We start from the raw sequence: 27,229 nt of genomic DNA, 5'->3' as shown, positions 1-27,229 counted from the left end.
GTGATAGAATACTGATTGTGCAAGTCATCATTCAGAATACTACACCCCCTCCAGATGGTGCCCTAGGCAACCACCTAAGTCACCTACTGTACTGTATATACTGTAGGACATGCCAGCCCTGTATATCTGCTGAACTACCTGTAAGTCTACACATTATTTTTTGTGTCTAGATACACACACATCTTTGAAGAAAGTCTGATCTGACATTGCTTACATTCTCTCCTGTCAAATGTACAGCCCCATAATGAAAGCTTATTTCTCACACTGCATCACAAATGCAGTATGAAGTGCTGGAAAGTAATAGGCTATTTATTTATTTTAATTTACCAGTTACTAGATTGAGTATTTAGCTTATCTTTCATAGAATGGAAAGTGAAAATCAGTTAATTTAAAATTGGATTTAGACTCTGTGTCGGCTCATACTCAATATCAGATGACTCTGAATGGAATCAAAGATAAGGAAAAAAACTCATCCTCAGTTATAGAAGCTACTTGGTTTGTCAGGAAATCAGAAAAATTACATCACACTTCACCAAGAAAATAGTTTGAATCAATCTCATGATTTACAATGTTGCTGATGACAGCTAATCCCAACCTCACTGTCTTTTCTTTGAAAACACATTTAGCCTCATTCACAAACCTAATTTTCCTACCATATTTTAGAGTTGGTTTTCTTTTGTAAAGACCAACGTGCGATCCGGTGACATGGTTCTGGTGCCTTTTTATTCCTTTTTTATGCATTATTCAAACTGGCTGGTTGTGTACGCAGTGCACGCACGCTTGCGCACATGCACGCTTGCGCACATGCACGCACACAGTGTGTGCATGTTATTTACGGCAGGAGATGGGCTTCTATTATATTCTGTAATGGGCTTCGAAATATCAGGTCAACTGGCAAATGGAGGAATTTTCGCCCATGTAAACAGAGCAGCGTTCAGCGTCAAGACAATGCGTAGAGTCTTCATGAATGCATTCATACATCCCAGCACACAACATTGTCAGGTGTTTATGCCGCAATGGCCTGAATGCTCTCCTCCATAAGGTCCTGTATCTCCGTGCAGATGGCAATAAAATATGAAATTATGATTGATTGCCAACGAGTGAGATGCTGTTACAGAGACAATATATTTGATGTGGTCCAGGGGTTTATCGTAGAGGCTAAACCGTAACCTTCTGTCATTGACAGGCTGATGGGCACAGCACAACTCTTCAGACATGACAACATCCAGATGATCTTATTTATGCCTTATAGCAGTGGTTCAACCTAATGTGCAACAATGTTTTCACACTCAACAGTAAACAAACCAACATAAAGTTTAAGTGTATAGCACATTTCTAAAGTCATTTAAGGACTTCAAATATGATTATAAGGTTGAGAATCACTGCCTTACAGAACATCTGCTCTTGTCAAGTACGCGAAAATGTTATTCACACTCGGTGTGGAATCTATTTGGATCCTACCAACATGTTGAAGAGGACAAAAGCGGTCCCCATCGTTGGCAAAAAATAAATAATTAAACAACTTTTTTTTTCTCTCAGCTTTTGGGAACGCTCCACCGAAAAAAATCTGCTCAGCATTTTTCAGAAGGCGTTCGCTCGCTGTCTGAGTGGCTTTCAGCTCCCCACAGGGTCTGAATGTAAAAATGGATGGTGACAGTTGGAAATAAAACACTTGTGTGTGTATAACTTTACTGTTGCAAAGTGCTTGGCAGCACAGAATTGAAATTCTTACTCAGAACACATCTAACAGGGGACAAGAAGAACGATAGAGAAATGAAACCCGGAGCATTTCTTTGTCGCAAAACGAATCATGTCCTCTCGCCTACTGATGTTTATATAATGCATGTTTGTCCCGTTTGTTTTTACGCCTCCAGGTTTTATGGGTCACAACGTGTACCCCGGGTCCTGTGAGCACAAGTACTGTGGCTTGGGTCGTCACTGCGTGTTGGACCGCGAGACCGGCCTCGGAGAGTGCCAGTGTTTGGACCACTGTAAACCACATTATAAGCCTGTCTGTGGTTCGGATGGCAAGCTCTACCAGAACCACTGTGAGCTGCACCGAACCTCCTGCCTGTCAGGACGCAGGATCACCATCATGCACAGCGAGGAGTGTTTCTACAAAGGTAAGAGTTTTCTATCTATCTATCTACACCAGTGGTTCTCAATCTGTGGGTCGGGACCCCCAAATTATTTTGGAGGGTCCCCCAGATGATTAACTTAATTTGCAACATTGTCTTCTCATGCAACAGTAAACAACCCAACATAAAATGTAAGTTTATAGTTTACAAGTGTATATTTAATACCTCTAGAATGACAAATTAAACATTGGCCAAAATGTCATACCGGTATATTAGAGGCAGAAATTGTGAAAATAGCCGATCTACACACTCACAACGACTCGTGTTATACAATATGTAATGCCTCAACTCTTATCTATCTATCTATCCATCGATCCATCGATCGATCTATCGATGTATCTATCGCATCAATGGTTCCCATTGCATTATTGATTATGTTGTATTTTGCACACATGAAGCATCTCCTCATGTTTCCAATTCCATGTTTGTGTCAGCAGGCTTTGTGTGTTATGGTGAATCCAGTGATTCTAAGGTGTATTCTATTCGTACCAAAAAGTGCAGTGCAACGATAGTGAGATGCAAAGAGGTATTTTCTGAACTCTAACTTGAGTTGAGTTGAGGAGTGTGTAATGAGGTGTAATACCTTGGCCACTGCTTCACATGTCTAATGGATGACAGCTAGGGAACGCGTTGTACGTTGGCTGCTCAGGATAACATTGGGCACATTTACATAGGGATTTACATTGACTTAGAGATCGTCTTCATTGGGCACATTTACTGTAACATGTGTAAAACCGAAGTCGAGATGTTGTGATGTAGAGCCTGCTGTACAACTCTATACTGCTTGTCTGGTATATCAAGTACAGTTTCAATATGTAGAGGTCACGTTTTACACATTTTGTGGTTTCAGTTTAAATAAAAAAAAGAAAGAAAGAAAGAAAGAAAGAAAGAAAGAAAGAAAGAAAATCACCTTTTATGATGTGTTGTGTTCTGTACAGTATTTATGCTGGTTTCATACTATGGACTTGAGTTTGGAACAAAGCTTTGAATGATTGATTCTAATTGCCTGTGGACTGAAGCAGACAATGATGGTTAATTCAGTTCAGTTCTTATTGGATAGAATATTATGTTATTTCACATACCACTGGGTTCTCATTTAAAGGCATAAAAGTCAGTGTGCTATAAGTCCCCTGTTCTTTTTAGAAATGGAATTGGCTGGTCTCATTGCAAACGTAGAGGTTGCATGTTTTGGTACTGTAAAAGCCTCTTCTCTCGTCTGTGGGTAATGATTTAGTTTCCAGCCTTGGACTTCAGTGTGAGGTAAAGATGTGTCTTTAGAGACAGAAGCAGGTGGTGGAACTGTAGATTTCAGATTTCCCCAGAGAAACCCATCGAAAACACACCAATTAATCCTGGTCCCTTGAAAGAAGCCTGCCGTCCCTTGAGCTACAATACACAATACAAAAACACCACCCCACACACAGCCTTTTATTTCTACCTACTAGTTTAACAGTCATATGTTATTGATTTGGCTCCCACTTGGCTCCCGCATGGGAGTATCCAAGCTTAATTGTGTTTAAGGATAGAATGAAAATGGAGTTACTAATGTACTCTTCCTCCTCATCTTTACAAGATTTCCTATTGAGTTGTGTTCCTTGAAAGTTTTCATTTATTGACAAGGAGTCAGCATACTGTGTAAGGAGATAAGGAGTCAATATAGTGAAAGGAAAGGAAGGAAGTTAATGAGTCACGGATCTGGGGAGTGTGTCCAGTAATGTTATTTATTTCCGCATGATAATACAGAGGGTATGCGGATGCATAAAGTGAATGGCAAATCGAGTGGCAAAGTGAGTTTAATGCAATCAGATAAGACTTTTCTTTTTGGATGTATGGGCTGTCAAGGCCAGAAAGTCGTTTTTTTGCCACTCAGTAGGCGTTCCCGCATAACTTCCGGGTATGATGGTGATGTCACGCGCGTACCCTCTATTTTGTTGAGATATGTTCAACAAACAGGCTGGAGATATGATTACACTTTAACGACATTCCCAGCCAATCTCTAATTTGGGTTAAATCACAGCGAACATCCTTCATAGCTTCCCTCGGGTGAATTGAGATCAGCCTTTATGAGCAGCGTATTGGCACATTGTTATCCAGAGCAGAACATTGAAAGTGAGTCCACTGTCTTTCGTCCCTATCAGATCAATACTCATGACCCTGATGGTTGACATCCTAATCAGTACTTTCTCTCTCTCATGTCAGCCTTGACTTTCACCTCTCCCCTCCCCTCTCCTCTCCCTCCCAAACTCAGCCACCTGCAAATCAAGACGCCCCACTCCACCCCTGTCACATTCCCCAGGCAGTGCTGAAAAACCAGTGTCAGCCGAATCAATGTCAGATCAGCCGGACGTTCTATGAAATAGAGCAGCGGTGGAAAAAGTACTCACATCTTTTACTCTGGATTTCAAAATGTACTTGATTAAAAGTGTGAAAGTATTTGCATCAAAATGTACCAAAAGTGAAAGTACAAAATGTTTGAAAATAGCAGATCTAGAAGCTCACAATGCGTTGCATCGAGCGTGTAGATAGTCTATTTTCAAATAGCCATGGGCTAAAGTGGTTTATGCAGCCCTGACACATCACTGTCCCGGCCATCTGGCCAGTGTGGCACAGAGTCACAGTGATATGGACATCAGGGATGTCGATATATGGGCATAAAAGGGACAGAGTCACAGAGATATGGGCATGAAAGGGATTTGGTTCCCCTGTCATCCCAGGTATCTCCATGTCTCCATATATGGGCATAAAAGAGATTTGTTCCCCTGGCATAACGGGGATCTCCATATATGGGCATAAAAGGGACAGTCTGTCTGTCTGGGTAACACTTGTCTTTTTTGTTGATTGACTCTCACGCTCTGACATCACGCTCTGACATCACTGTGATGTCATGGGAACCAAATCCCTTTTATTGCTATATATGGAGATCCCTGTGATGCCAGGGGAACCAAATCACTTTTATGCCCATATATGGAGATCCCTGTGATGCCAGGGGAACCAAATCACTTTTATGCCCATATATGGAGATCCCTGTGATGCCAGGGGAACCAAATCCCTTTGGGGCGAGGTCGCTTGTCGCCCTGAGCCGTCTTACTGGTACTTCCTTTACACTGGAGGTTCTATGAAAAAGAAATAATAGAGAAAGCCCTTCTCTTCTCTTCCCCTCTCATCTCTCCACTCACGCCGTACAGATCTTTTATTTTTTCTTTGACTCCTAATCAATTTCTTCATTGCGTGTGAGCGCCTGAGGAGGAGTGTTCAAGAACCTGTCTGAAATGTTAGAGTGTCCCGCTGCAAGCGTTCTCCCCTGGATTTTGTAAACACTTCGGTGATGCTGCTGTTCAGCGGCCCGGTGATGCACTCGGATGTTTACAACATTAATCTTGTCTCTCCGCGTTTACAAACGGAGGCAGTCGGTCATTGTAGGAGAATGGCTGCGGAGCTTTTGTCCTTTGCTGAGCATACAGAGCAGTCACAGTGGCGGCGCTTAATTTGGTTCGAATGGAACACTACCGGTATATGGTCCTAGATGAGAGTATAAAAAGTGTTATTTCATTACATTTCTGTTGGGTTATGGTTTCAGTCTACTAAGTCACAAGAAGTTTTGAGCTCATTATCATATAGTATTAGTGTCATAATGGATTTCTAGCATTTCAATATACTTTGAATTGATCTGCTAGCAGAATTTCATCAACTGAGAGAATAGCCTGTTTGTCTATATCAGTCTGTAGGGCTCGTAACCTAATAAAACACAAGGCACTCAGAACGCATGCAGAACTCCACCAAGGCAACACTATTATGTTCTGAAATAATTAAATTACACAGACAATAGAGCGCCAATATTGCAGTGGCGAGAGAGCGAGTAATATTGCCATTCCTAATTTCCTCCATGGGCACAGCCTTCGTGCTCACGCATGCATGGCCAGTTGGCCAATGGCCACCATCAGATAAACAGCACTGTGATGCGAGCTCAGCTCAACCAGCTGTACCGAAGGTCACAGGCACGGCAGACCACAGCTGGGTTCAATTCCGCAACCGATCGGCCAACCTCCAGTACCGACAGTGCAAGGCCAATCAGAGGCAACTTGCGAAGCTGTGTGGGAACTTTAGCAGTGGAGTAGGGATGTTCCACAAAGACAGAGGTCATCGCCATGCTGGCTTGTGGTGGACATTTTTGTTAAAATATTTTTTTGCCACAGACATACAAAATGAGAAGACATACCTGAATGACCATAACAGGTCTGTAACACTTGAGAGTGTACAAATGGAACCAAATGGACCCTTGCGTGTCCATTTGGTTCCATTTGTACACACGCAGTGTTATGGGGCTCCTTGCAAATAAAACATTTGAGAACCACTAGTATTAGTGGACTCCTAATGTGCCATAATGTCATAGTAAGGGTCTTATGAAGAAAAGAAAAAATAATCTTAGATTTGCCACAGACAAAAACAATTCTTCCCACGGACACATTTTGTAATGTTGACAACCCCTGCACACAGAGCCACCTTTTGCAGGATTTAATGGACATCAGAGCGGTCCCTAGACTTCTTCACTGCAACTCACACAGACTCGTACCCACTGCCCCACATCAATGATGCACATGACCACCACATAACAGGCTCCAGGTGGCTCAGCTTACTAGCCTGGCATTAGCCAGCCTGACAATGTGTGTTCACTCACAGATTCCTCCACGGCGTATCAGTCTGGAGTTCGGCCCATAGGCCGTGAGTATGAGAAATCTGAAAATGATCGGGCCAATCAGTGACTCTATTTCTCTGTTCAGTTGATAAGCTTACTTTAATGTCCCCCCAGGGGACACTAAAGCTCTGTTTCCCAAACAGTGGGTCAGGACCAATATGTGGGTCACGGACCAATTGTAAAAATCCCACTTTATTTTTGTATATATTTTTTTAATACATTGTAAAACAAACAAACACATCTAATAAATGCCATGAATTAAAATAAAGAAATAATAATAAATTGTAGATCTGCTATTTTCACTGGCTTGGGTCCCGGGCAAACATCGAATTTCTCTTCTGGGTCTCCAGCTACTGTAAAATGTTTGGGAACCACTGCACTAGAGGCTCTGGGCCTTGGGAAGCGAAGGAGTTGCCTGCCGCAGCACCTCCGGGACTTCTGTGCTGGCCTGGGGTGTGAGGGTTGCCGGGATAGTAAACACCTCACGTGGAGGCTGTGTGTGTGTGTGGTGTCCCGGGGATGTTAGTTGGCTGAGGAGGGATTTCCCAGCATGCTTCAGGGCGCCCTCTGTGTTAGTCATTGTTCTGTTATTGTGTTACTTGTGCTATAATTTGCCTCGGAGACTGTGTTGGGGGGATTTATGTGTCTGTTGTGATTAATGTTGTTGGTTTACGCTCATGTAACTCTGCTAGAGGGTGATGTGTGTGTGCGTGCGTGCGTGCGTGTGTGTGTGCATATATGCGTGCGTGCGTGTGTGTGTGCATATATGCGTGCGTGTGTGCGTGCGTGAGTGTGTGCGTGCACGTGCCCCCATTATGCAATGTAGGGTAAGTTATGCGGTTTGGAGACACATTTCATTTAGGTGAATAAAACAGGTTTGTATCACAAAGTTGCAGTTCCTGATTGAACCCACAGTTTTCTATCGTGTTGAGACTCTCTCCACAGCTGCATATCGTTTAAACCAACAGGTTGAAACCTTGGTTTCAAAACTGACTTTTCAGGAAATGGAAAAAAATTAACATGTGTTCCTGTGGATCATGTGTAGTTAGTTATTTTTCAGTCACAAGATCTTTTAATACTTTTCATTGGTTGAATATTTTATTTATCATCTTTCACGTAAACCACATCACCCATTTTCAACCTATCTTCAATTGGTACTCACTAATATTCATGACAAAATGTTTTTTTTTCCTATACTCTCTGTGTCTCATAGGAGGGCAGTGGATAGTTCAGAAACCTGCTTAACAGTGTTAGGCAGATTATTATATACTGTATACATCCCAGCAGAAAGTTATGGTTTAAGTGGTTGAATGGAAAAGTGCCAGTGCTTTACTCCAGTTGCTCAGTAGACTAATGACTAATGGTGAGACTAATGGTGGACTAACTGGCTAGAGGTGGAAAAAGTTTTAACATGTTTTACTTCAGTAAAAGTATTAATACTGCAATGTAGAAATACTCTGTTATGGAAGTCCGGAATTAAAGATTTACTAGAAAATAATTGGTATCAAAATATACTTAAAGTACCAAAAGTAGAAAGTACCGTATTTTCCGGACTATAAGGCGCACTTAAAAGCCTTTAATTTTCTCAAAAAACGACAGTGCGCCTTATAGTCCAGTGCGCCTTATATATGCATCATTCATTGACATTGACATTCCCTTTAGCACAGCTCCATCTGTTGGATGCATAACGCAACGGTAGCGTCTATTATGTGCGCCTTATAGTCCGGTGCGCCTTATATATGAAAACTGTTTGAAAATAGACCATTCATTGACAGTGCGCCTTATAGTCCGGTGCGCCTTATAGTCCGGAAAATACGGTACTCATTATACAGACGTATGCAGATGTACCACATTATAAATTAAAAGTATTAGATGGCTCTACAAGCTCACACTGCAACACAAAACAACACATTGTGAGCTTGTAGATGAGCTATTTCCAAATGACCAAAATGTATTATGGCTGAAGTAGTTACTGTATGTTTTGTAATAATAATCCAAAAACTACAAAGTAACAATAGTAACTAAAGTTTTCATATAATTATAGTGGAGTAAAGGTACAATATTTGCCTCTGAGATGTAGTGGAAGTACTGAAAACTGGAAATACTCCTGTAAAGTAAAAAAAAAAATACCTCAAAATTGTACTTGAGTACAGTACTTGAGTAGATGTACTTAGTTACTTTAACACCACTGATGGTGACTGTATGCGACGCCTGGTCACAGATACGGAGGAAGAGGACGAGGAAGATGTTGAATGATTATTCCCAGATAGGAATCAGGTGGCCCTCCCTCTGCTCATCTGCAGAGGAGGGGGAGAGAGAGTGCACATTATTGTCGTCGTCCCCCCCCCTCTCCTTAATGGTCTGGTGGAAACGGTGTCTTGGGCCTCGGTATCAATCCCTTGGCAGTCGCTGTCACTGCTCCCTCCTTCTTTAATGAGGTCGGGGAGGCTACACCAGCCCCCCTTTTATGTGCTCCTCCTCTCCCCTCAGTGCAGGGACAGTCGGGAGATATACAGTCACAATTGTGAGTAAGAAAAACTCAATGTTGACTTGAGATATGAAGTAACAATTGTGAGAACGACTCAGAATTACGAGATATAAAAATGGGAATCGCATACTTTTACAGCCATTCCGATCAGACAAGTAACGACTGATCCACTCCCAACATAAATTGAGAGTTCTGAACGGTTGAGGTTACTGTTATAGGCTAGTGTAGGTGTCTATAAATCAAGGCTTTTGCTTCTGCCAGCTAGGTTGTGTGTTTTACCCCCTCTTCAAATCAGCATACAGAAAGATTGAAAATTATCCTAAAAACATCAGTTAAGGTTAACGGTATTATTACTGTGTGTATTCTGTTCTGTAGACTAATTCACCATTGTGTTGTTGAAACCAAATGGACAGTCCGGCCATCTCACATCAAACTAAAACCTCTTGCAGTGCATACGCTGGATTCATTTTTCTTTTATAGACAGACAACTATTCTCCCTGGGGCGACGGCGTTCTTTGGAGTGATGATGGCTTCACTGTTGACAGCTGTAAGCAGAGCAAGCTGTATGAGGATGAGGTCTCTGTTTTGGATCTGGGGTGACGGAAAGAGACTCCTGTCTGATAGACCCTCCTCATCCTGCCTCTTATCTTCCACGGAGGAACATGCAGGAGGGGATATGACAGCCTTGTGCTGAGCAAGGTGTTTCATTAAGCACTAGGGAGAAGGAATGACTCTGCATCTCTCCTCTCCTCTCATATCTGACTTGGTGGTGCACAGTTGCCTTTACTGTGTGTGTGTGTGTGTGTGTGTGTGTGTGTGTGTGTGTGTGTGTGTGTGTGTGTGTGTGTGTGTGTGTGTGTGTGTGTGTGTGTGTGTGTGTGTGTGTGTGTGTGTGTGTGTGTGTGTGTGTGTGTGTGCGTGCGTGCGCGCGCGTGCGTGCGTGCATGTGCGCGTGTGTGCGTGTGAGCTGGAAATTGTCACGTAGTCGAGCGCAGACAATTAAGGTTAAGGCTTCGGTTCGCCGAGCGAACGGCTTCAATGCATTCAACACTTCCAATTATGTGGCAGAGCTGTTTTTAAAAGCACCTCTTGCATTTGCCTTCCAGGAATGTCTACACAAACTGGATCTGTTCAGTTAATTATTTGCTCTTTAGGATTGCAATGTTAATCCACTTCTTCGCGATATGTTGAAGAGTCTGTTGCTTTGCACTAACAGGAGGGATGTATTTAGAATCCTATAGGCTAGTGATTGTTTAATGTCGATAATGGATTCCATTACAGTCCAAAAGTTGTTTGCAAGATTTTCTGACAGGGTCACAGGGACAAGGAGTAATTTAACAGAGCAATAATGTGTTAATTAATAGATGAGGTTGTAACTTTTTAGGGAGCTCTTTTGCAATACAGATATTATTGAACGTAAAGGCCCCTAGTTAATTATAGATTTTGTACATTATTTAGAGCAATCATGGTTTATTTTACCATTCCTTTTAAGAGCCAGGTGTGCCTGCACCATGGCACACCTGGCTGCTATTTAAAACAGAAAAGTACACACCTCTGAGCACATACATTATCTCCACCAAGCTGAGTTAGCTAGCCTGCGCTGTGTAAATCTTAGTGTGTGGCCATTATAACAAGAGTAGGTTTGGGTCAAGGTGGCGCAGTTGGCAGCACTGTCGCCTCACAGCCAGAAGGTCCTTGGTTTGATTCCCGCTGTGGGCGCTGGAGGCATGTTCTCTCCTCTGCATCATCAGTGTACATACCCTAGGTGGGGTTGGCGAAAGGGCCTTTCTGTGTGGAGTTTGCATGTTCTCCCTGTGTCTCCTAGGGTAGGTACCCTCACAAAAAAAAACATGCAGTAATCCTGGTCTCTATATTGCCTCCTGGAAGTACACTTCAGAGGCCCTTCAACATGCGTTTTATTATTATTATTATTTTTATTATTTAATGTTTTTATTGTAGTAAAAGGAAAAAAGGGACAGACAGACACATGGACAGGGGTGAACTTCCGCAACTCATGCTACAAATGTGACCATCATGAACGCAGCATCCATCCAATCACACCCGAATTCACCCTTTGTCAGCCTTCTGATTGGTCCCTGATTGACCAACCAGCAGGCTCTTTCTGCCTTGTCCCGCCCTGGTTCTGACTTTTTTATGTTGAATTTGCTAAAACATAATTTTTTACTGAAAACAAGTTTAAAATGAGAATTGAATAACAATAATGAATAACAATAAGAAGCAACAGAATTTCAATGGTAGTGGATGGAGAGAAAGGACTTTTGTCCCACCTAGACACAGGAACCAATGGACAACGGGAGGGACTTGACAAAGGGTGAATTGGGACAGCGAGTTGACAGGCCTCTGTAAAGCACACCAAACCCGTAGGGGGCGCCGCAAACTCTAACAGTTACATGAACTAAATGTAACCCTGCAGCTTCCTCGTGTCCTGGTGACTGCACGCCACGGCCGACAAAGCCCTGGGTTAGGCAACCAGGCCTGGCAGAGATCTGGGCTCTGATGAGTGTACTTTTGTAGTTGGACTCTGAACACAAGGTTCTATTTAGATACCAGCACCCACACGCATCAGGCATACTGTACACCACACACACGCACATGTACTGTACACGCACACCTACACACCTACACACACACACACATACACACACACACACACACACACACACACACACACACACACACACACACACACACACACACACACACACACACACACACACACACACACACACACACACACACACACTGAGCTTGGTATTATTTGCCGGTGTCTCTCTGGATTCCATAAATAAAAACACAGTTTGCGCGGCAGCGTGACTCCCAACCCCTGGAGATGTTGCTTCCTAATGAATCATCTGTGTTTGTTCTGGAACCATGGACACACTTTGCTTCTTTCATTTTAGACTCTTTCAGTAGATTAACTCACTCCTCACTTCATGCTCTGTAATGTCTCTTTTAGAAGCCCCGCTGTGGCGGAGTTTTGTACAATTTTAAACTCCAACTTCAAGCAACTTTATTAATCCCACTAGGGGCAACAGATTTAGAGCAGCTTGTTCGCAGAGAAACACAGTAAAGGGCTTTGCACACAGACGCGTTTTTTTTTCTGCACAAAAAAAACAGACAATTCCATTTTTTTAAAGAAAACAATGATTTTCTATGACCTCTTGCACACCGGCTCCGAATTTGACATGCGTCAACTTTATTACCCAGTTCGATTTGTGCGTCTTGTCGCATGCGGTAAAAACTCATTGACTGAACCAGCCACACAGATACGGGCTGTCTTTCTCCATATATGGGCATTCCCATATGAAGTCCTGTTAGATATGGGCTTAATATTGATACATTTACATAGGTGATGCCACCTGTGATATCACCTGTGATGTCACAGTGATGTGTCAGGGGAACCACAGTGTCAGGCGTGACCTACAGTACAGAGAGATACGCGGACAAGATGTGATGGTTTTCATAGTAAACTACGGTCACAATAAATAAGAATCAAAAACATACAGAGCATTTAAAGGTTGTATTGCTGAGGACAACTTAGTTTTTTTACAACAAGGGTTCATATTTTAGATTGTAATTAGAGAAAAGATGAGTGAAAAGAGTGTTAAAATGTTTTCATTGACTGCTTTCTATCTTTTGAAAGATTTTAATGATTTAGATTTCTGTATGATTTCTGTATACAGTATGCCTGAGCAGCCTGATGTCATGTTGACTGAAAAACTGGCCTGAAATACAGTGTGCCAAATCCACCTGTGCAATACAGACATCCACAGTGCATATTGGATTGCAATTTCACCTGTTAAAACATATGCAGGAGAAGACAATGTTCTTGCAGCTTTTCCAAGATTTGTCGGTTGTACGGAAATAACTCGGGTCTCTTTGTTTCACTCTGAAAATCCGATTTTCACAATGTTATTTATGCTGTTTCTATATTTTACCGCAAGGCTATGATACCAGCAGATAAAAGGAAAGCTCGGAAGACTCGCGATAAAAGATTGATAAAAATGACTGAACGAGTATTGTGGGCCTAAAAGAAAAATAATGTCGTTTCTAAAGTAAAGGTGGATACTCTGTTGGCCCCGCCGCTTCACAACAGCATCCAGTGTTCACATCCTCTGGCTGAGCGGTGCTTTCAGTGGGGATTGTGTGAAGTGTCGAGTACGTTTATATGCCTATCTACTGTCTTTCCTGAGGACAATGTCAAAGCTGTACTGATTTATGCCTGTAAACAATTGAATTCTCAGTCAGGACCAAAACATCCCATCTAATATTGTTCATGAAATATGACTGAGCGCTCTCTTATCACAGATCAGTTAAGGCGCATATGAGGCTGACTGAACACCTGTCAGCTCTCGTTTTCTGTCTCCCTATATACTATCTAAATAAATACAAAACACCGCTTTGGTTTAAGGATGGCTGCACTTTCTAATTAACTGATACTGAAATCGTTGATACCGAGGCCACTGTGGTTGTGTTCAGCCTGTGTTACTGAGCCTCCACAAGCCACAAAATCCCTCAGTGCAGCTGCATTCGGCCTGATTTAAATTCTTTTATGCCGTTAATGGGGGACCTCACTAGGAGACCCCTGCATTGTCGCTGGATGTGGCGCCTCATTAAAAGCTTGGACCTGTGGATCATTACGTTCTCAAGGACGACTGTGATCTGCTATCAGCTGCAGGGTCCTCTCACCAGACGGATCTGAAGTGAAGTTCTGCTACATCATTAGAACTCTGTTTTCATTACTCAGCGGCATTGTTCGGCAATATGGTGTGTTTTCAGCGCAAATCAGTGCTGTTAGGCATTGGTTTCTGTTGTGTGTGACAACAGGCCAGAGCTTGATCAGTGAGAGGCAGTTAGGCAATGGAAAATAGAGACATGCTTAACGCCACAGCAAATTACTGTTAGGCAGCGGTTGATGTCAGCTCAAAAACGGTTGAGCACATTGAAACTTTTCAGCGTGTATAAAAAACATGCTGTACAAAAAAGGAGAGCATGCCAGCCTTGCCAGGCCAGTAAGAAAACTATGCTTTTCCTGTCGTAGGAAAACAATGCTTTTACTGCCGACCTGTTTTGTTTTTTGTAACTTTGTGATAGCAATCTTTTGTCTGGGAAGACCATTCTTCACGTAGCCTATTGTACATTCATGCTGAACATCCATAGTGGACAAATTATTTTCTGCTGTTACTCTGGAAAATAGAACACAAAACCGTGTTCGGAGTTGGCACATTTTCAGAGCGTGAGGACTGTATTGTGCTGAAGGTGGGAGAGTGTCCAGTGTAATTCATCTGCTAATGGCTCAAATCACTTTTACATGGTGCTGTTGCCCTGCCTTATTACAGCTGGGTGAAGATGAGCACCTTGGGAAAGCACTGCAGATGCACTGCAGGGCAGCAAGCAGCAAGCAGGCAAGCAGGCCATTGTCTGGAGAATGATATAGTAAATGGAATCCTTCACAGTAGACTCTGAGCTGGGACCCCGCGGTGACATCGGCCTCCATATACAGTTCTCAAGCTGAAGATGGATCCGGGAGGGGAAAGGTGGGACAAGAGCTCATCAGCGCAACACAGCCGTGAAATTAAACAGAGAATTGGGCAGATTAATGAGGTTGAAATGTTAATTTGAGGACAGGGCATTAACATCATCCCGCAGTGTAAAAGTCAAACGCTATAATCTCTCCCGTGAGGCGAGTTTGCAAATAATATTTTGCGTTTTGTCAAGCATTTTCAGTTTGCGTCCTGCCCGCACGGATCAGAGCAGATCACATCAGATGCTTAATTTTTGAGCGGTGCAAGCGCTCCGATGCTTGACCGAGTGTGTATGTCCCTACAGTATGTCTCTTTGTCCCTATGTATGTCTCTTTGTTTGCAGTATACAGTAGGCCTAATTATGGCTTGTGTGAGTAGCAACAGCCGCAATATCGCTGGGTGACTAAGTAGCGCTGTTGAGCAGGGGACTTTAAGCAAAATCCCCCATAGGGATACAATAGTACAATAGCAATACGTTGATGTATATTAGCTTGAATCAGCAGACATAAAATGACAACTATTTGAGCCTATGCCAGACTCTGGTGATGTAATGATCAGCAGACCTCCAGATCTGTGCATGAGGAAAGGGTCTGACTGACAGCTGATTACAGCTGAGGTGGGCGAGACACGTGTCCTGCATAAACTAACACCATGCTTCATTTTATGGACAACAGAAGAATTCATATAAATAAATAGTTTAACACTGCTCACTTCACACTGGGTGTGATTTTTTTTATTTCACTCACTCCAACACACAGATCACGGAATAGCACTTGAGTTGTGTGACACACATACACACACTACAACACCACCACCATTTGCTGCGCTGATTGGTCAGTTACCAAATCTTCCCTAGGGGGTGATAACTGGTACCGCAATGGACCTCACCACTTAATGAACTTGCCATGTCCAACATGGATGAATCTCTGCCACCAGACATGGTTGTTGCACATCGTTTGGTCGAATTCTCCACTGAGGAGACACTGGAATTCATCCAGCCACAAAGGAACCAAAACAGAGCAGAAAACAGAATGTCTGCGTACCAACCAAGGGGACGACCGCCAACAGCACTATCCATGTTCCCAGCCAACTCCCAGCTTATAGGGATGGGCGTTTGGCCATTTTTTTATTTTATTTTATGTTTACACTGTTCACAGTTATCCACAGTTAACTGTAGTGTGATGTCTATTTGTATATGAATTAACATTGCAGTGCACATCAATATTCTAGGTCCGGCTGCATGATCTCAATAGACTATGGGGAACAGCATCTAAATTAAACTGTCATCTGGACATTTTGTCCAATGTCCTGTGGTTTCCTTAGTTGTCTCATCATCAGCTACGATTTGCCAGATGTCATAACTGCCATCAGGCATTACCATATTTCAACATAATAATCTGGGCCCACAAAACGCACCCACATACAAACATAGACAGTTTTATTTATATAATACATGGCTTGAAACATCATGTACTGTTATTGGTTATTGCGACCGTAGGTTGCAGTTAACTATGAAAACCTGCACATCTTGTCCGTACGTCCTTCCGTAGGCGTCTTACTGGTTGTATGTAAGGGGAATAAGGTGAATGAAAATGTTTGAATGAAAATGAAGAAGTCTTCTCATTTGCATATTCATTATGTGATTAAAATGGGCAATTATTGCTTCAAAGGGCCGCAGGTTCTAAACATTCACAACTATTTAGACAATTAGCAATTACGGTGTGTGTGTGTGTGTGTGTGTGTGTGTGTGTGTGTGTGTGTGTGTGTGTGTGTGTGTGTGTGTGTGTGTGTGAGTGTGTGTGTGTGTGTGTGTGTGTGTGTGTGTGTGTGTGTGTGTGTGTGTGTGTGTGTGTGTGTGTGCGTGATACATAAATGAAAAATTCACCTGTCTTGCTATCTATTGCTACAGATTTCATAGGGAAGCCATACAGTGCATTAGTAAACCCTGATTTACAGATTGGACTCCAGAAGCCATATTGATAAAAAAATAATAATGCTCTCCCTCAGATAAGCCACCATTTACTGAGGAATTCTTATTCTATTGCTTTCTCTCTCTCCATTTATCTGACCTCTCTCTCTCTCTCTCTCTCTCTCTCTCTCTCTCTCTCTCTCTCTCTCTCTCTCTCTCTCTCTCTCAACAAGTTTCAAAATAATCACTCAATATTATAACTATAATTATGCTGTACATTAAATATCATATTAATACATATATTATGTTACAGTATATAGAATATTTATATTGATATTCATGAAATACAGTAATCTTACGGTATGAATCAGGAGTGGTACAGTCAAGTACCGGTACCTCTATATCTAAATGCCACTTTCGTTTGGTCCATCTCCTTTTTATGAGGCTGTATAAAAGACACCTCCCATCTTCTCCCAGGAGTATTGGTAGTTGTCTTTGTTTGTTGAAGGATGTTAAGATATGGTAATATTTCTGTAAATTTAGGGCATTATGTTTTCCTTATCTTGTTATATTTGGGACATAAGAAAGTGCTTTTCCTCCATTTCTGAGAGGTTACAATGATGACAGTGTCTCTGTTCTGTGGGTGGACAGGTTTTTGAATGTCTTCGCCTTTTTCCAATTTCAAGGTTGTGGTCCCCAAGTCTGTATTTAAGGTATTTTTGTCAGAAAGAGTCATGTTTAAAGTAATAAAAAAAACTCCAAGGCACTCAGTCTCCAGAATTCAATTTTTAAAAAGCCTTTATTCTTAGACTGTACCATAAACCAAAACCACTGTGTATGTATCTGCCTTCACCAGGGGACGATGGTTTAGCTGCAGTTGATTTCTGGCTTCAAAACATTCACTGTCAAACTATTTTCTTTAGATTTGTTTTTGTGCAGTGGTTCCTCAGAGGTGAACTATCTTGAAGAGGGTCCGTCCATCTATGTGTCTGAGCTAATCTTGAAAGCTGCTGGACCGAACAGCACCAAATATATTGTGCACCCTTCCAGTAGGCCACAGGGTACCTGCTTTTTTTTCTGCTTGTTTCATACAGTATGTTTTATGAAATATTTATCAGTCAATGGGTCTCTGCTTGGGTTACAACCTTGCCCGGGATATATAGGGACCAAAGCAGCATCAAATAGGAAAGAGCAGGAGCCCCCAGGTCATTTTCAAAAAAATAAAATAAAGAAAATACAAAATACTAAATAAAATAAAAATAAACATTATTGGTGCAAAAAAAATGTCATGATGTTTCGTAAACCTTTTGCACAAATTAAACGTTTTTTAAGAAGATCCGTGTGCTGTGCAGTGCACCAGCTCTTTAATTTTGTATATATTGTTACAGAGAGAATCGTTGAGTTTGATTTAATTAATTAATTTAATTAATATAGTTCTAACGTGGTGTTTTAGTGCTGTTTCCATATAGTATTTAGGCTACTAGTTTTCAACCATTTGGGAGTGAGAAGTTTGCTTGTTGATCTGTTGTACAAGGGGATTCGCTGGACTTCTTCAAATAATAGGATCTGGCAGTGATCAGACAGGGGTTTGCTGTGGGAAACTTTAAAAACACTGATGTCTGTTCTTGTATTGTCAATGACCAACCCTTTTCATTTCAAGCTCCGTTATTTATTCGGCATTTGAGCCACGGACCACCATTTGATGAGATTTACCTCTCAGACCCCAAATTTTGAATATTTTGTATGGTGTTATGTTGGTGGCATAGGAGAGATAACAGGCAAACGTTGATCAAATAACAATTATTCTACATTCTCTTATTGTGTAGGCTTTCTTACAAATTAAGTAATGCAGATGTTTAACAATAATTTTGTATGTACATCTACCCAGAGAATCAGTCAGAGTGGAAACCCTAGCATTGAGATCATTGCATGTTCGAATTTATCCCATTGGCTAAAAAATATCTGTTTGGATGTTCTGAAAAATACACCACATCAAATAAGGATAGGGTGGTACCGTATAAAGATTGCAAAAATATGCATTCATTCATATTACAAATTGTATACTTTATTTTGATCCAAATCTCTATTTTTCATCTTTTAACAAGAGCAATACTGTCCGTCAAGTCATATTTGTGCCAAATTATAACCCCAAATGATTCTCTTCCACACTTGACCTTGAGGTTTTCAAGAGAGGGAAATCTATGCTGTCTGCAGTTGTCTGGGGGAGTTCGCGAGAGAGAAAGAGAGAGAGGAGGAGGGGTGACTTCAGGGACGTGCTGGCCATTGGGAAAAGCGGGACAACTCCCGAAACGGCCGGTACATTCCCGGCCGGTTTAGGCCGGCCATTTGGAAAAAAAAAAAAAAAATGTCGGCCTTCGTTCCATTCTCGTATCTCCAAGTTTCACATTTGTAGATTTTTTTCGTAAAGTAAAGCCCTGCTTCATCATTCAAGGCCGTCGCACAAAAGTAGTGAAAACAGCAGATCTACAAGCACACAACGCCTCGCGGTGCTTGTAGATCGGCTGTTTTCACTAGTTTAAATTATTTTTAAAATGATAAATACAAAACAAACGGTTTTGGACGTACAAGGTTTCCACCCGACAACGACAAAATATAACTCATGTAATTGGCCCACTGGCTTGTCACTTGTCATGATCTGAAATGGCAAATCTTTGAGTAGCAGCAGCGCTATAGAGAGAGATCTCTCTCTATAGCACGCAACAAGGGCCTCTAAACTCTTTTTCCCGGGCTGAATCAGGGGCCCAGCACGTCCCTGGGTGACTTGGTAACATGGTAGTGGGCGTGATGCTTGTCGCTCTATGTTTAGCTACTGTAGATGTTCTGACCTGACGACATGATGAATGTGTTAAATGTTCGCCAACTGCACCTCCAGGATCAGTACAACAGCTTCAGCTGGAGATGAAAGAGAATGAGAGAGCATGTTACTGGTGGACAACACATGTAACGACATTGGATGTACCTGTACCATTCTTACCTATAACCCCTGCAACTGAAACCAGGCCTGAATAATAATAGTAATACGTGCTATTTATATAACAGCTGCCCCACAAATGTATCCCAATGGCATATCATTAAGATAAAGAATATACAATGATATATAAAGTTGTTGTCAAAAATTGACAAATGAATAAACATGACCAGCCGCTTTAGAGTTCTCAAATTCTACCCGAACCCCATCCTACTCGACCCGAACCGACATTTAGGGTAGGGCCTAGATTAGAATGTATGCTAATTAGTCGCCTCAATGAAAAAAGAAAAAATATTATATAATATATTTTACTCTGTGATAGAGTTCTTAAATTCTTCCCAACCCGACTCTACCCGACACGACCCTATGTTTTCAGGCCGGGTAGGGCCTAAAATGTATGCTAATTATTGGGCCAGCCCAGTAAGGGCCCAGTAGGGCCGGGCCTTAATTTTCAGGCCCGTTGAGAACTCTAAGCTGCTTTGCAGAAGCTGTTGATGATCCTTTGAGGAAAAGACTTATGACAGACAGAACTTGATGGATTATTTACAGAGCAGTGCAAAAGCGAGTCCATGGACAGTAGCCATATTAGCTGCTTTGATTCAAGTGTTACAGACACCTTTAGTGAAAGTTCCCCACCTTTCCTCCCAGAACGATGCCCTCTCTTCCAATCAGATATCATTACCAGAATAACCTATGCATCTCTTTGGTCATGCCTTCTTCACATTGGCATCTCTTAGAGCCCAGTGTCACCTGTCGTCTATTAAGTTAACTGGGACTTTTTGAATCCATACTTTAGCTCCAATATACTGTAGGAATATGGATGATCTCAGATGAAAACTTACTGTAGGAATATGGATGATCTCAGATGAAAACTTACGGTGTGGCAGTAGGCCAAGGCATCTATACTAGGGTTGTATTTGTATATTTGTCCTTTCCCTCAAAAGTAGACCACTCACAGCTCATACATGCATGATTTCACAAAATAAATTCACCTCCAGCGATGAAAGCCTCAAGTACCTGGGGAACTGAAACTCGTGTAGAACATTTTAATCAGAAAAAGTATGAATAAATCTGTAGATTTATACAAAAAAAATCGGATAGAAGCTATTAAATCAAATGTACCTGTAATAAAAACCCAGAATGAACTGGGAACTGATCTACCGATGGTCAAAGCCACATGGGTTTCCATGATGAAGCTGTGGTGTTGAGTAGCAAGGAAATTAAATGGGTATTCTCACCGGTCATTTGCACATACTTAGGAACCACTTTAATTTGTGTACAAATCATTCTTTCGGCGAGAGAGGGGATGACATGCAGCCTTGGGTCGGGTTTGAACCAAGGCCAGCTGCATGAGGGATTATAGCCTTTTTTATGAGGCATGCTCTCTTACTAGGTGAGCCACCAGGGTGGCCCTTGGAGCCACTTTATTTGATGAGCCAAAGACATTCTTCAACTCTTAATAGAAAATGGAAGTCATGTTTCTCTGACCATCTTTTCTCAGCTAACTTGATTAGAGTTCTGCTTCTATTTATTACAAATATGGTTGTATTGTAAAATATTGGTGTGAGTTTATTGTCCTCTGAGGCATGTTAGTGTTGTGTGTGTATGAATGCTTTGTTACAGATGGAGTGGTGGAATAAAATCAACTGTGTGTGTGTGTGTGTGTGTGTGTGTGTGTGTGCGTGTGTGTGTGTGTGTGTGTGTGTGTGTGTGTGTGTGTGTGTGTGTGTGTGCGTGTGCGTGTGCGTGTGCGTGTGCGTGCGCGTGTGTGTGTGTGTGCGTGCGTGCGTGTCTGTCTGTGAGTGAGTATAGTTTATTGCTGTATTCATTGTTTATTGTTTTTTCTTCGCTGCTGTAACAACGTGACACATTTATCCCCCCTGTGGGATAAATAAAAAAGTTATCCTATCCTATTGTGTCCTAATCAACTCCACAGGGAATCACAGCTGTCTCTGTCTGTCTGTCTCTCTGTCGCCCTAATATTGACGAAAAGCACGACCGGAAACACACACACACTCAGACAGACAGTAGAATAGAATATAGAGGATATGTCGTGCAACTAATATGTACTGTATACTGTACACTACAGTGTAGTTAACTGGTAGTTAGTAACAGTACCATTATCCAAAAGCATGAACAGAACCATTGTCAGCACCACTGCCGGTTTACAGTAGCTGATATATGTTCAGAACTTTGAGACATGGAAGCTCCTCATTACCCACTGTGGAAGCCAGGGGTGGGTGGGTGGGTAAGTGAGTGTGAGTGTGAGTGTGCGTGTGTGTGTGTGTGTGTGCACACGTGTGTGTGCGTGCGTGTGAGCGAATACCCTGGGTATCTTTGACTGTTCTAGTCACTCCTTGTGGGGGGATTTGAGCTTAGGATTCAGCCACAGAATTATACACTGGAGTTGTCATGTTTTATTTGTGGACTTGTTCAACTTCATCCCGAGCTGCCATGTCCTTGGTCACAGTGAGACACTCATACCGTGTGGGAGGGACAGATGGTAATAAAGCTGAGAGGGAAACAGTTTAGGAGAGATAGATGGCAGGAAAGCCAAGAGGCAGACAGTGTAGGCGAGAGGCAGTCGGAAAGCTTAGAGGGGAAACTAAGTGCAGGAGAGACAAACAGTAGGAAAGCTGAGGAAGAGACTGTGTAGGACAGACAGCTGGTCCGAAAGCTGAGAGGGAGACCAGGCATATGCGCACATATCAAAGGCCTGCCCCTTTATATCCGTCTGTAAAAAGTGCCCGCGCTCCAGACCATGAATGCCATTTTTACTATGGTGAAATAAATTCAAATGCACTCTTTCCGTGCCATACCCGAAGGCAGCATTCAAGAGAATTGCATTGTCCAAACCCGAACCTGAACTTGAATGCAGCATCTTATGTTGAAATAATTGCCCTCTCTGTGTATAAATCCATGCCGTTACGCCACATCTCCAGTATTGACTTGATTATGTTCAGCGTCGTATCAAGCACCGCAAATAGCACAACCTCGTAGTGAGCTTGGAGGTCTGCTATTTTCACCAAAAGGCCCTTTTAGAAATGTGAGCCCCTGCCTCTCTAACATTCTCTGCACGTCCCCGAGGGAGATGGTGTAGAGACGGACAGTAGGACAGCTGAAAGGGGTTTATGTACACCAGGCCATCAGAAACGGTCTACTCAGGGCACACAATATCCCCTGCGATTTGTGATGCATGAAGAACACGACTACACTATTGTACAGTATATGAATAGGAATCCCTGCTCTGGTCTCTGCAGCAAGTCCTTTAATCTGGGCTCTTATACTGCAGTGGCATCATATTGTGCCGGGGAGCAGAGAAGCTGTGAGGGACTCCTTTACTCCCAGAGATTCATTTCAGCTCCACTCAGGTGTGCCAGGTTCTGACACATCTAGTCGCTCTTAAAGATTGCAATCAGTGACCTCTGATTTGGGTAAGCCTGCTTGTCACACTCTGCCGTCTTGATGTATGGCTGCCATGGCAATACCTGGCAACCGACAGAGAGAGAGGCGAGGAGAGTGAGAAATTATGGGAGGGAAGCAAATAAGGGGGCGAAAGGAGAAAAGAGGAAATGGTGTAGAGGAAAATACTGCACGTGCAGGAGAGGAGTGGAGTGCAGGGAATATAATTACGCTGCTTTTGCGTTGCGAGAGCCTGAGTTTCGATACAACTCCCATCATGTTTTGCATGTCAGTCGGGTTGGGGGAGTAGGATTAGGCATTTAGGTTTAGCGTCTGCACACACCTGTGCCGCCGTCGAGCAGACACATGTGGCTGAATTCTTAATAAAGAAAAAGGTCTCCCGATGCACATGAATTACAAAAATGTCAAGCTGCTGACAGTTACAATATTGTAATAAATCTACAGGCTTATGGGATGACCTTTTCCTATGTTCCACTTATGAATAAGAATTGTGTTTTCCATTTTGCGCCATGAAATATTTTGTAGTACATTTATTTTATTGTCAAATATGATAAAATGTTGTGATTAATATTGGTGTTGAACTCTGTCTGATGGTCCTGGACTCACAGACTGGGAATGCATCTGTGTCACGTAACCACTTTAACCATAATTTTTTTATACTTTGGCTATTCAAAAATAGCAGATCTACAAGCTCATAGCGCGGCACCGAGTGCCGTGCTGTGAGCTTGTAGATCTGCCATTTCTTTTAAATGTTATAATTTGTGCAAACTCAAATCTTTGCTTCTGGGGGGTCCCTGGATCAAAATATTTTTAGATTGGGGTCTGCGGTCAGATACATATAATTCTAGGGGTCCTTGAAATTAAAAAACTTTTTAACTTAAAGAAGTTCTTTCAGAAAACCATTAGGATTTAGACATTTTAAGGTATTTTCTTAGGGCTCGAACACACTGTACGGTATTGCGTGGTCTGCTAGTCATCAGATTGTATGCTAGTCATCAGATAGTATTTCACACTGCACAAGTGACTTTGTTGAAATCATCTCATTGTGGTTTTCGCCGACAAGATTGATCACCGACAAGGGATCACACACTGCCAGATATTTCACCAGGATGCATCGCCTCTACATACCAATATTACATTTGTTTTTATTCTAATTGTGCACGAGAGTGCACGAGAGTGCACGCACACGCACACGCGCACACACACACACACACACACACACACACACACACACACACACACACACACACACACACACACACACACACACACACACACAGCGCACTACACACCTGTTTGATGTTCACCAGCCAGGCTGCTGCGTGGTTTTATCAACATATTGTGAGATGTGTTGGTTTTATATTGCTATGAAACAGCTTAACAGCATCTATATTATTATGATGAAAGTCACGAAACAGACTATTATTTATCAGCAATATTACTACCAATAAGACCTGAATTTACCCTCGGAATAAAGGTCTATTAGCCCAGGCTATTCATGATATATCCATCTATCCATACAGACAGACAGACAGACAGACGTTCTGTCTGTGATCACATGCTGTCTGCTCTCATTTAACAGATCTTCTCCGGGTGCGCAATATCTAGAAACGCTCGGGAAGAAATCGGCGAGCGCTAGGCCTATAATCGGGGACAGATCTTCTCGCAGTGCTTTCCACACACAACGAGCAAAACCACTGCGACCAAAGCCCGATCTTGCGGCAGATCGCCGCTTTTGTGGGCGAGCGCCAAGGTCGGCGACAGCACTATCGGCTCAAAAAGTCGGGCAGTGTGTTCGAGCCCTTAATGGGTAATAGCCTCCCTCCGACCGAGTGTCGCCCTCTTTATAAAATTGGCTTCCAACGCTCTTCATCACTTGTTCTCAGATCAATACAGCTCATATGGGCTGGTCCTGATCTGCCATGTATTTCCACTCCTGGCAGGGATTTGACCTGCAAATGATTTGCCTCTCTTCATGACGATTAATAACCACCAATGGGGGTCTCTGGTTCTCTATGGACCCCAGCCAGACACTTAGCATCTCCAGGGTCCCGCCGACGCCGGAACTATTTGTCATAAACAAGGTCGGCGTGCAGTCAGACCCCCAGATGGTGGAAACAAACTGCGACAGCCGCCCCCTTCACCCCCACCCTCACCCCTAAGCTCAACCTCTAGGAAATCAGCCCACGCCGCTTGCCAAACCTGCTAAATGTATGTTTGTATCCATCAACCACTTTATTAGGAAATCAAACATTTTCTAAAAGATCCAATTGTGGATAGGATTGAACAGTGTTTCAGTCATTTTGTTGTACATTAGGATAGATTGCACTTTCTAGTCTTCCTTTGGGGTTTTGTATACTCAATGGCAGTGCCCTTCCATCTTTACTGCTTTTAAAACTCACTTCCTCCCAATTCTTGTACAAAACCGATTTTATAAGAGAATGCAAGATTATGATTATCAAAAGGCTTTTAATGGAAGCTAGATCTACTATGCCGGCTTCACTAACTGCTGCTCACAGCCCTTTTCTTCTACATTTTTATTTTTCTCGCTATTCTGAAAAATGTTGTCAAATCTACACCCGCTCCACTGTCAACTACTAGTGCATGATATCTAATCACATTCTCTCCTTACATCCCACCTCAATACTGAATATTATGATGTCTGAGATGACATTCTGCATATGGTTCACTCCTCATCTATTTGTGCGAGGTATAGGCTGAGGTATAGGCTGATCCGATGTAAGATTCTCTAAAATGTAGATATGTCTCTTTATCAAACCTTTATCTTTCAGAATTATCCATAGCATACACAAGTCTGAGACAGCCTTTTCTGGTGCACCTGAAGGACATTCACAGAGGAGTGTTTCCTGTTAATATGTTGCGGACTACATGTCAGCATCAGACAAAACAAAGGACCCTTCCTTCCCTTAGCTCCAAAGGGACTCTATTTCATGTGTACTATGTGGTATACAGCGTTTGTGACACGTGTGTAGTACATGCAAGAACATTTGTGTGGCTTCTGCACTGCCACCAACTCAGTTTCATACTTTTATTAGTCAAAAGCAGTTTCATTCTCTAAATGACAAATTATTTGTGATCATGCCCGTATGATTCTGAATAGGCGCTCAGTGTTCTCAACCCATTTACACTAAGACACAACAGCATAGGGGAAAGAGTACAGACTGGAGCTGTGTACGATGGCTTGCTTTTTAACCATAATGGAGTATTTATCATCGATATACCATGTTCCTCAGAGTCATATTTTCATGTCAAGGACCCCCACATTTATATTTATATTGATATTTGGCAGTGGATGCCCAATAGAAAAGACTGGGAGCCAGGGGCCCATAAGTTATTGTAAATTCTTGTTCCAAATTATTCAAATTCATCCATTTTCCAAAAAGAAAAATATTTTTCCAGGTGAAATATAGAATAGAGAAAATGGTTGAACAGATTTTTATGCTATTTTCATTAATTTAGCTGGGGACCCCCTGGAACCCCCTCAATGATCTCTGGAGGTCTCCAGACCCCACTTTGAGAACCACTGGTCTAATCCACTGCATGGCACTGGTTTCAGTAGAACACACATACGGTTCCCTCATCTCTCACAACCTCCTTGAGCTTCAGCTTTCTGTCTGTCTCTCATACACCCTGTCACGGTTCATGCTGTTTGTGTCTCCTACATGGCCTCCCTCTCAGCTTATCTATACTTGCTGTCTCTCCTACACCGCCTCCCTCTTGCCATAATTGTAATCGTAGGAGGTGAGTGGTAAGACAGCTTTTGATTGGCTGAAAATATTAGCCTCCCTCTCAGCTTTCCTATTATCTGTCTCTCCCAAGTCTCCCCCCTCGGCTTTCCTTCTGTCTGTCCCTCATACACTGTACCGTAGCTTTCCTATGTCTATCTCTCCAACAGTATGTCTATCTCCCTCTCAGCTCTTAGCAAATGTCATTTTATTACCGTCCATAAAACAGTGAATAAAAGATTTATTTGCCACATACACATCATCACATCATTGTTGTGTTGACTGGCAGGTGATTAC

General features: G+C 42.4%; 1 protein-coding gene across 1 annotated transcript in view; it reads left to right on the top strand.

The window, feature by feature from the left end:
- The window catches only part of fstl5 (follistatin-like 5), a gene marked incomplete at both ends in the record, with an annotated part of 162,280 nt that overhangs the window by 41,688 nt on the left and 93,363 nt on the right, over positions 1-27,229 (top strand). Inside the window, one exon of the mRNA XM_080746724.1 lies at positions 1,875-2,123. Within this exon, the coding sequence (XP_080602850.1) occupies positions 1,875-2,123 (249 nt within the window). The remainder of the gene's footprint in view (positions 1-1,874; positions 2,124-27,229) is intronic.

The sequence above is a fragment of the Nannobrachium achirus genome (assembly GCF_963921795.1).
Source record: "Nannobrachium achirus genome assembly, chromosome: 17".
In the NCBI taxonomy this organism is placed as follows: Eukaryota; Metazoa; Chordata; class Actinopteri; order Myctophiformes; family Myctophidae; genus Nannobrachium; species Nannobrachium achirus.
This window is presented reverse-complemented; position numbering and strand designations above follow the sequence as displayed.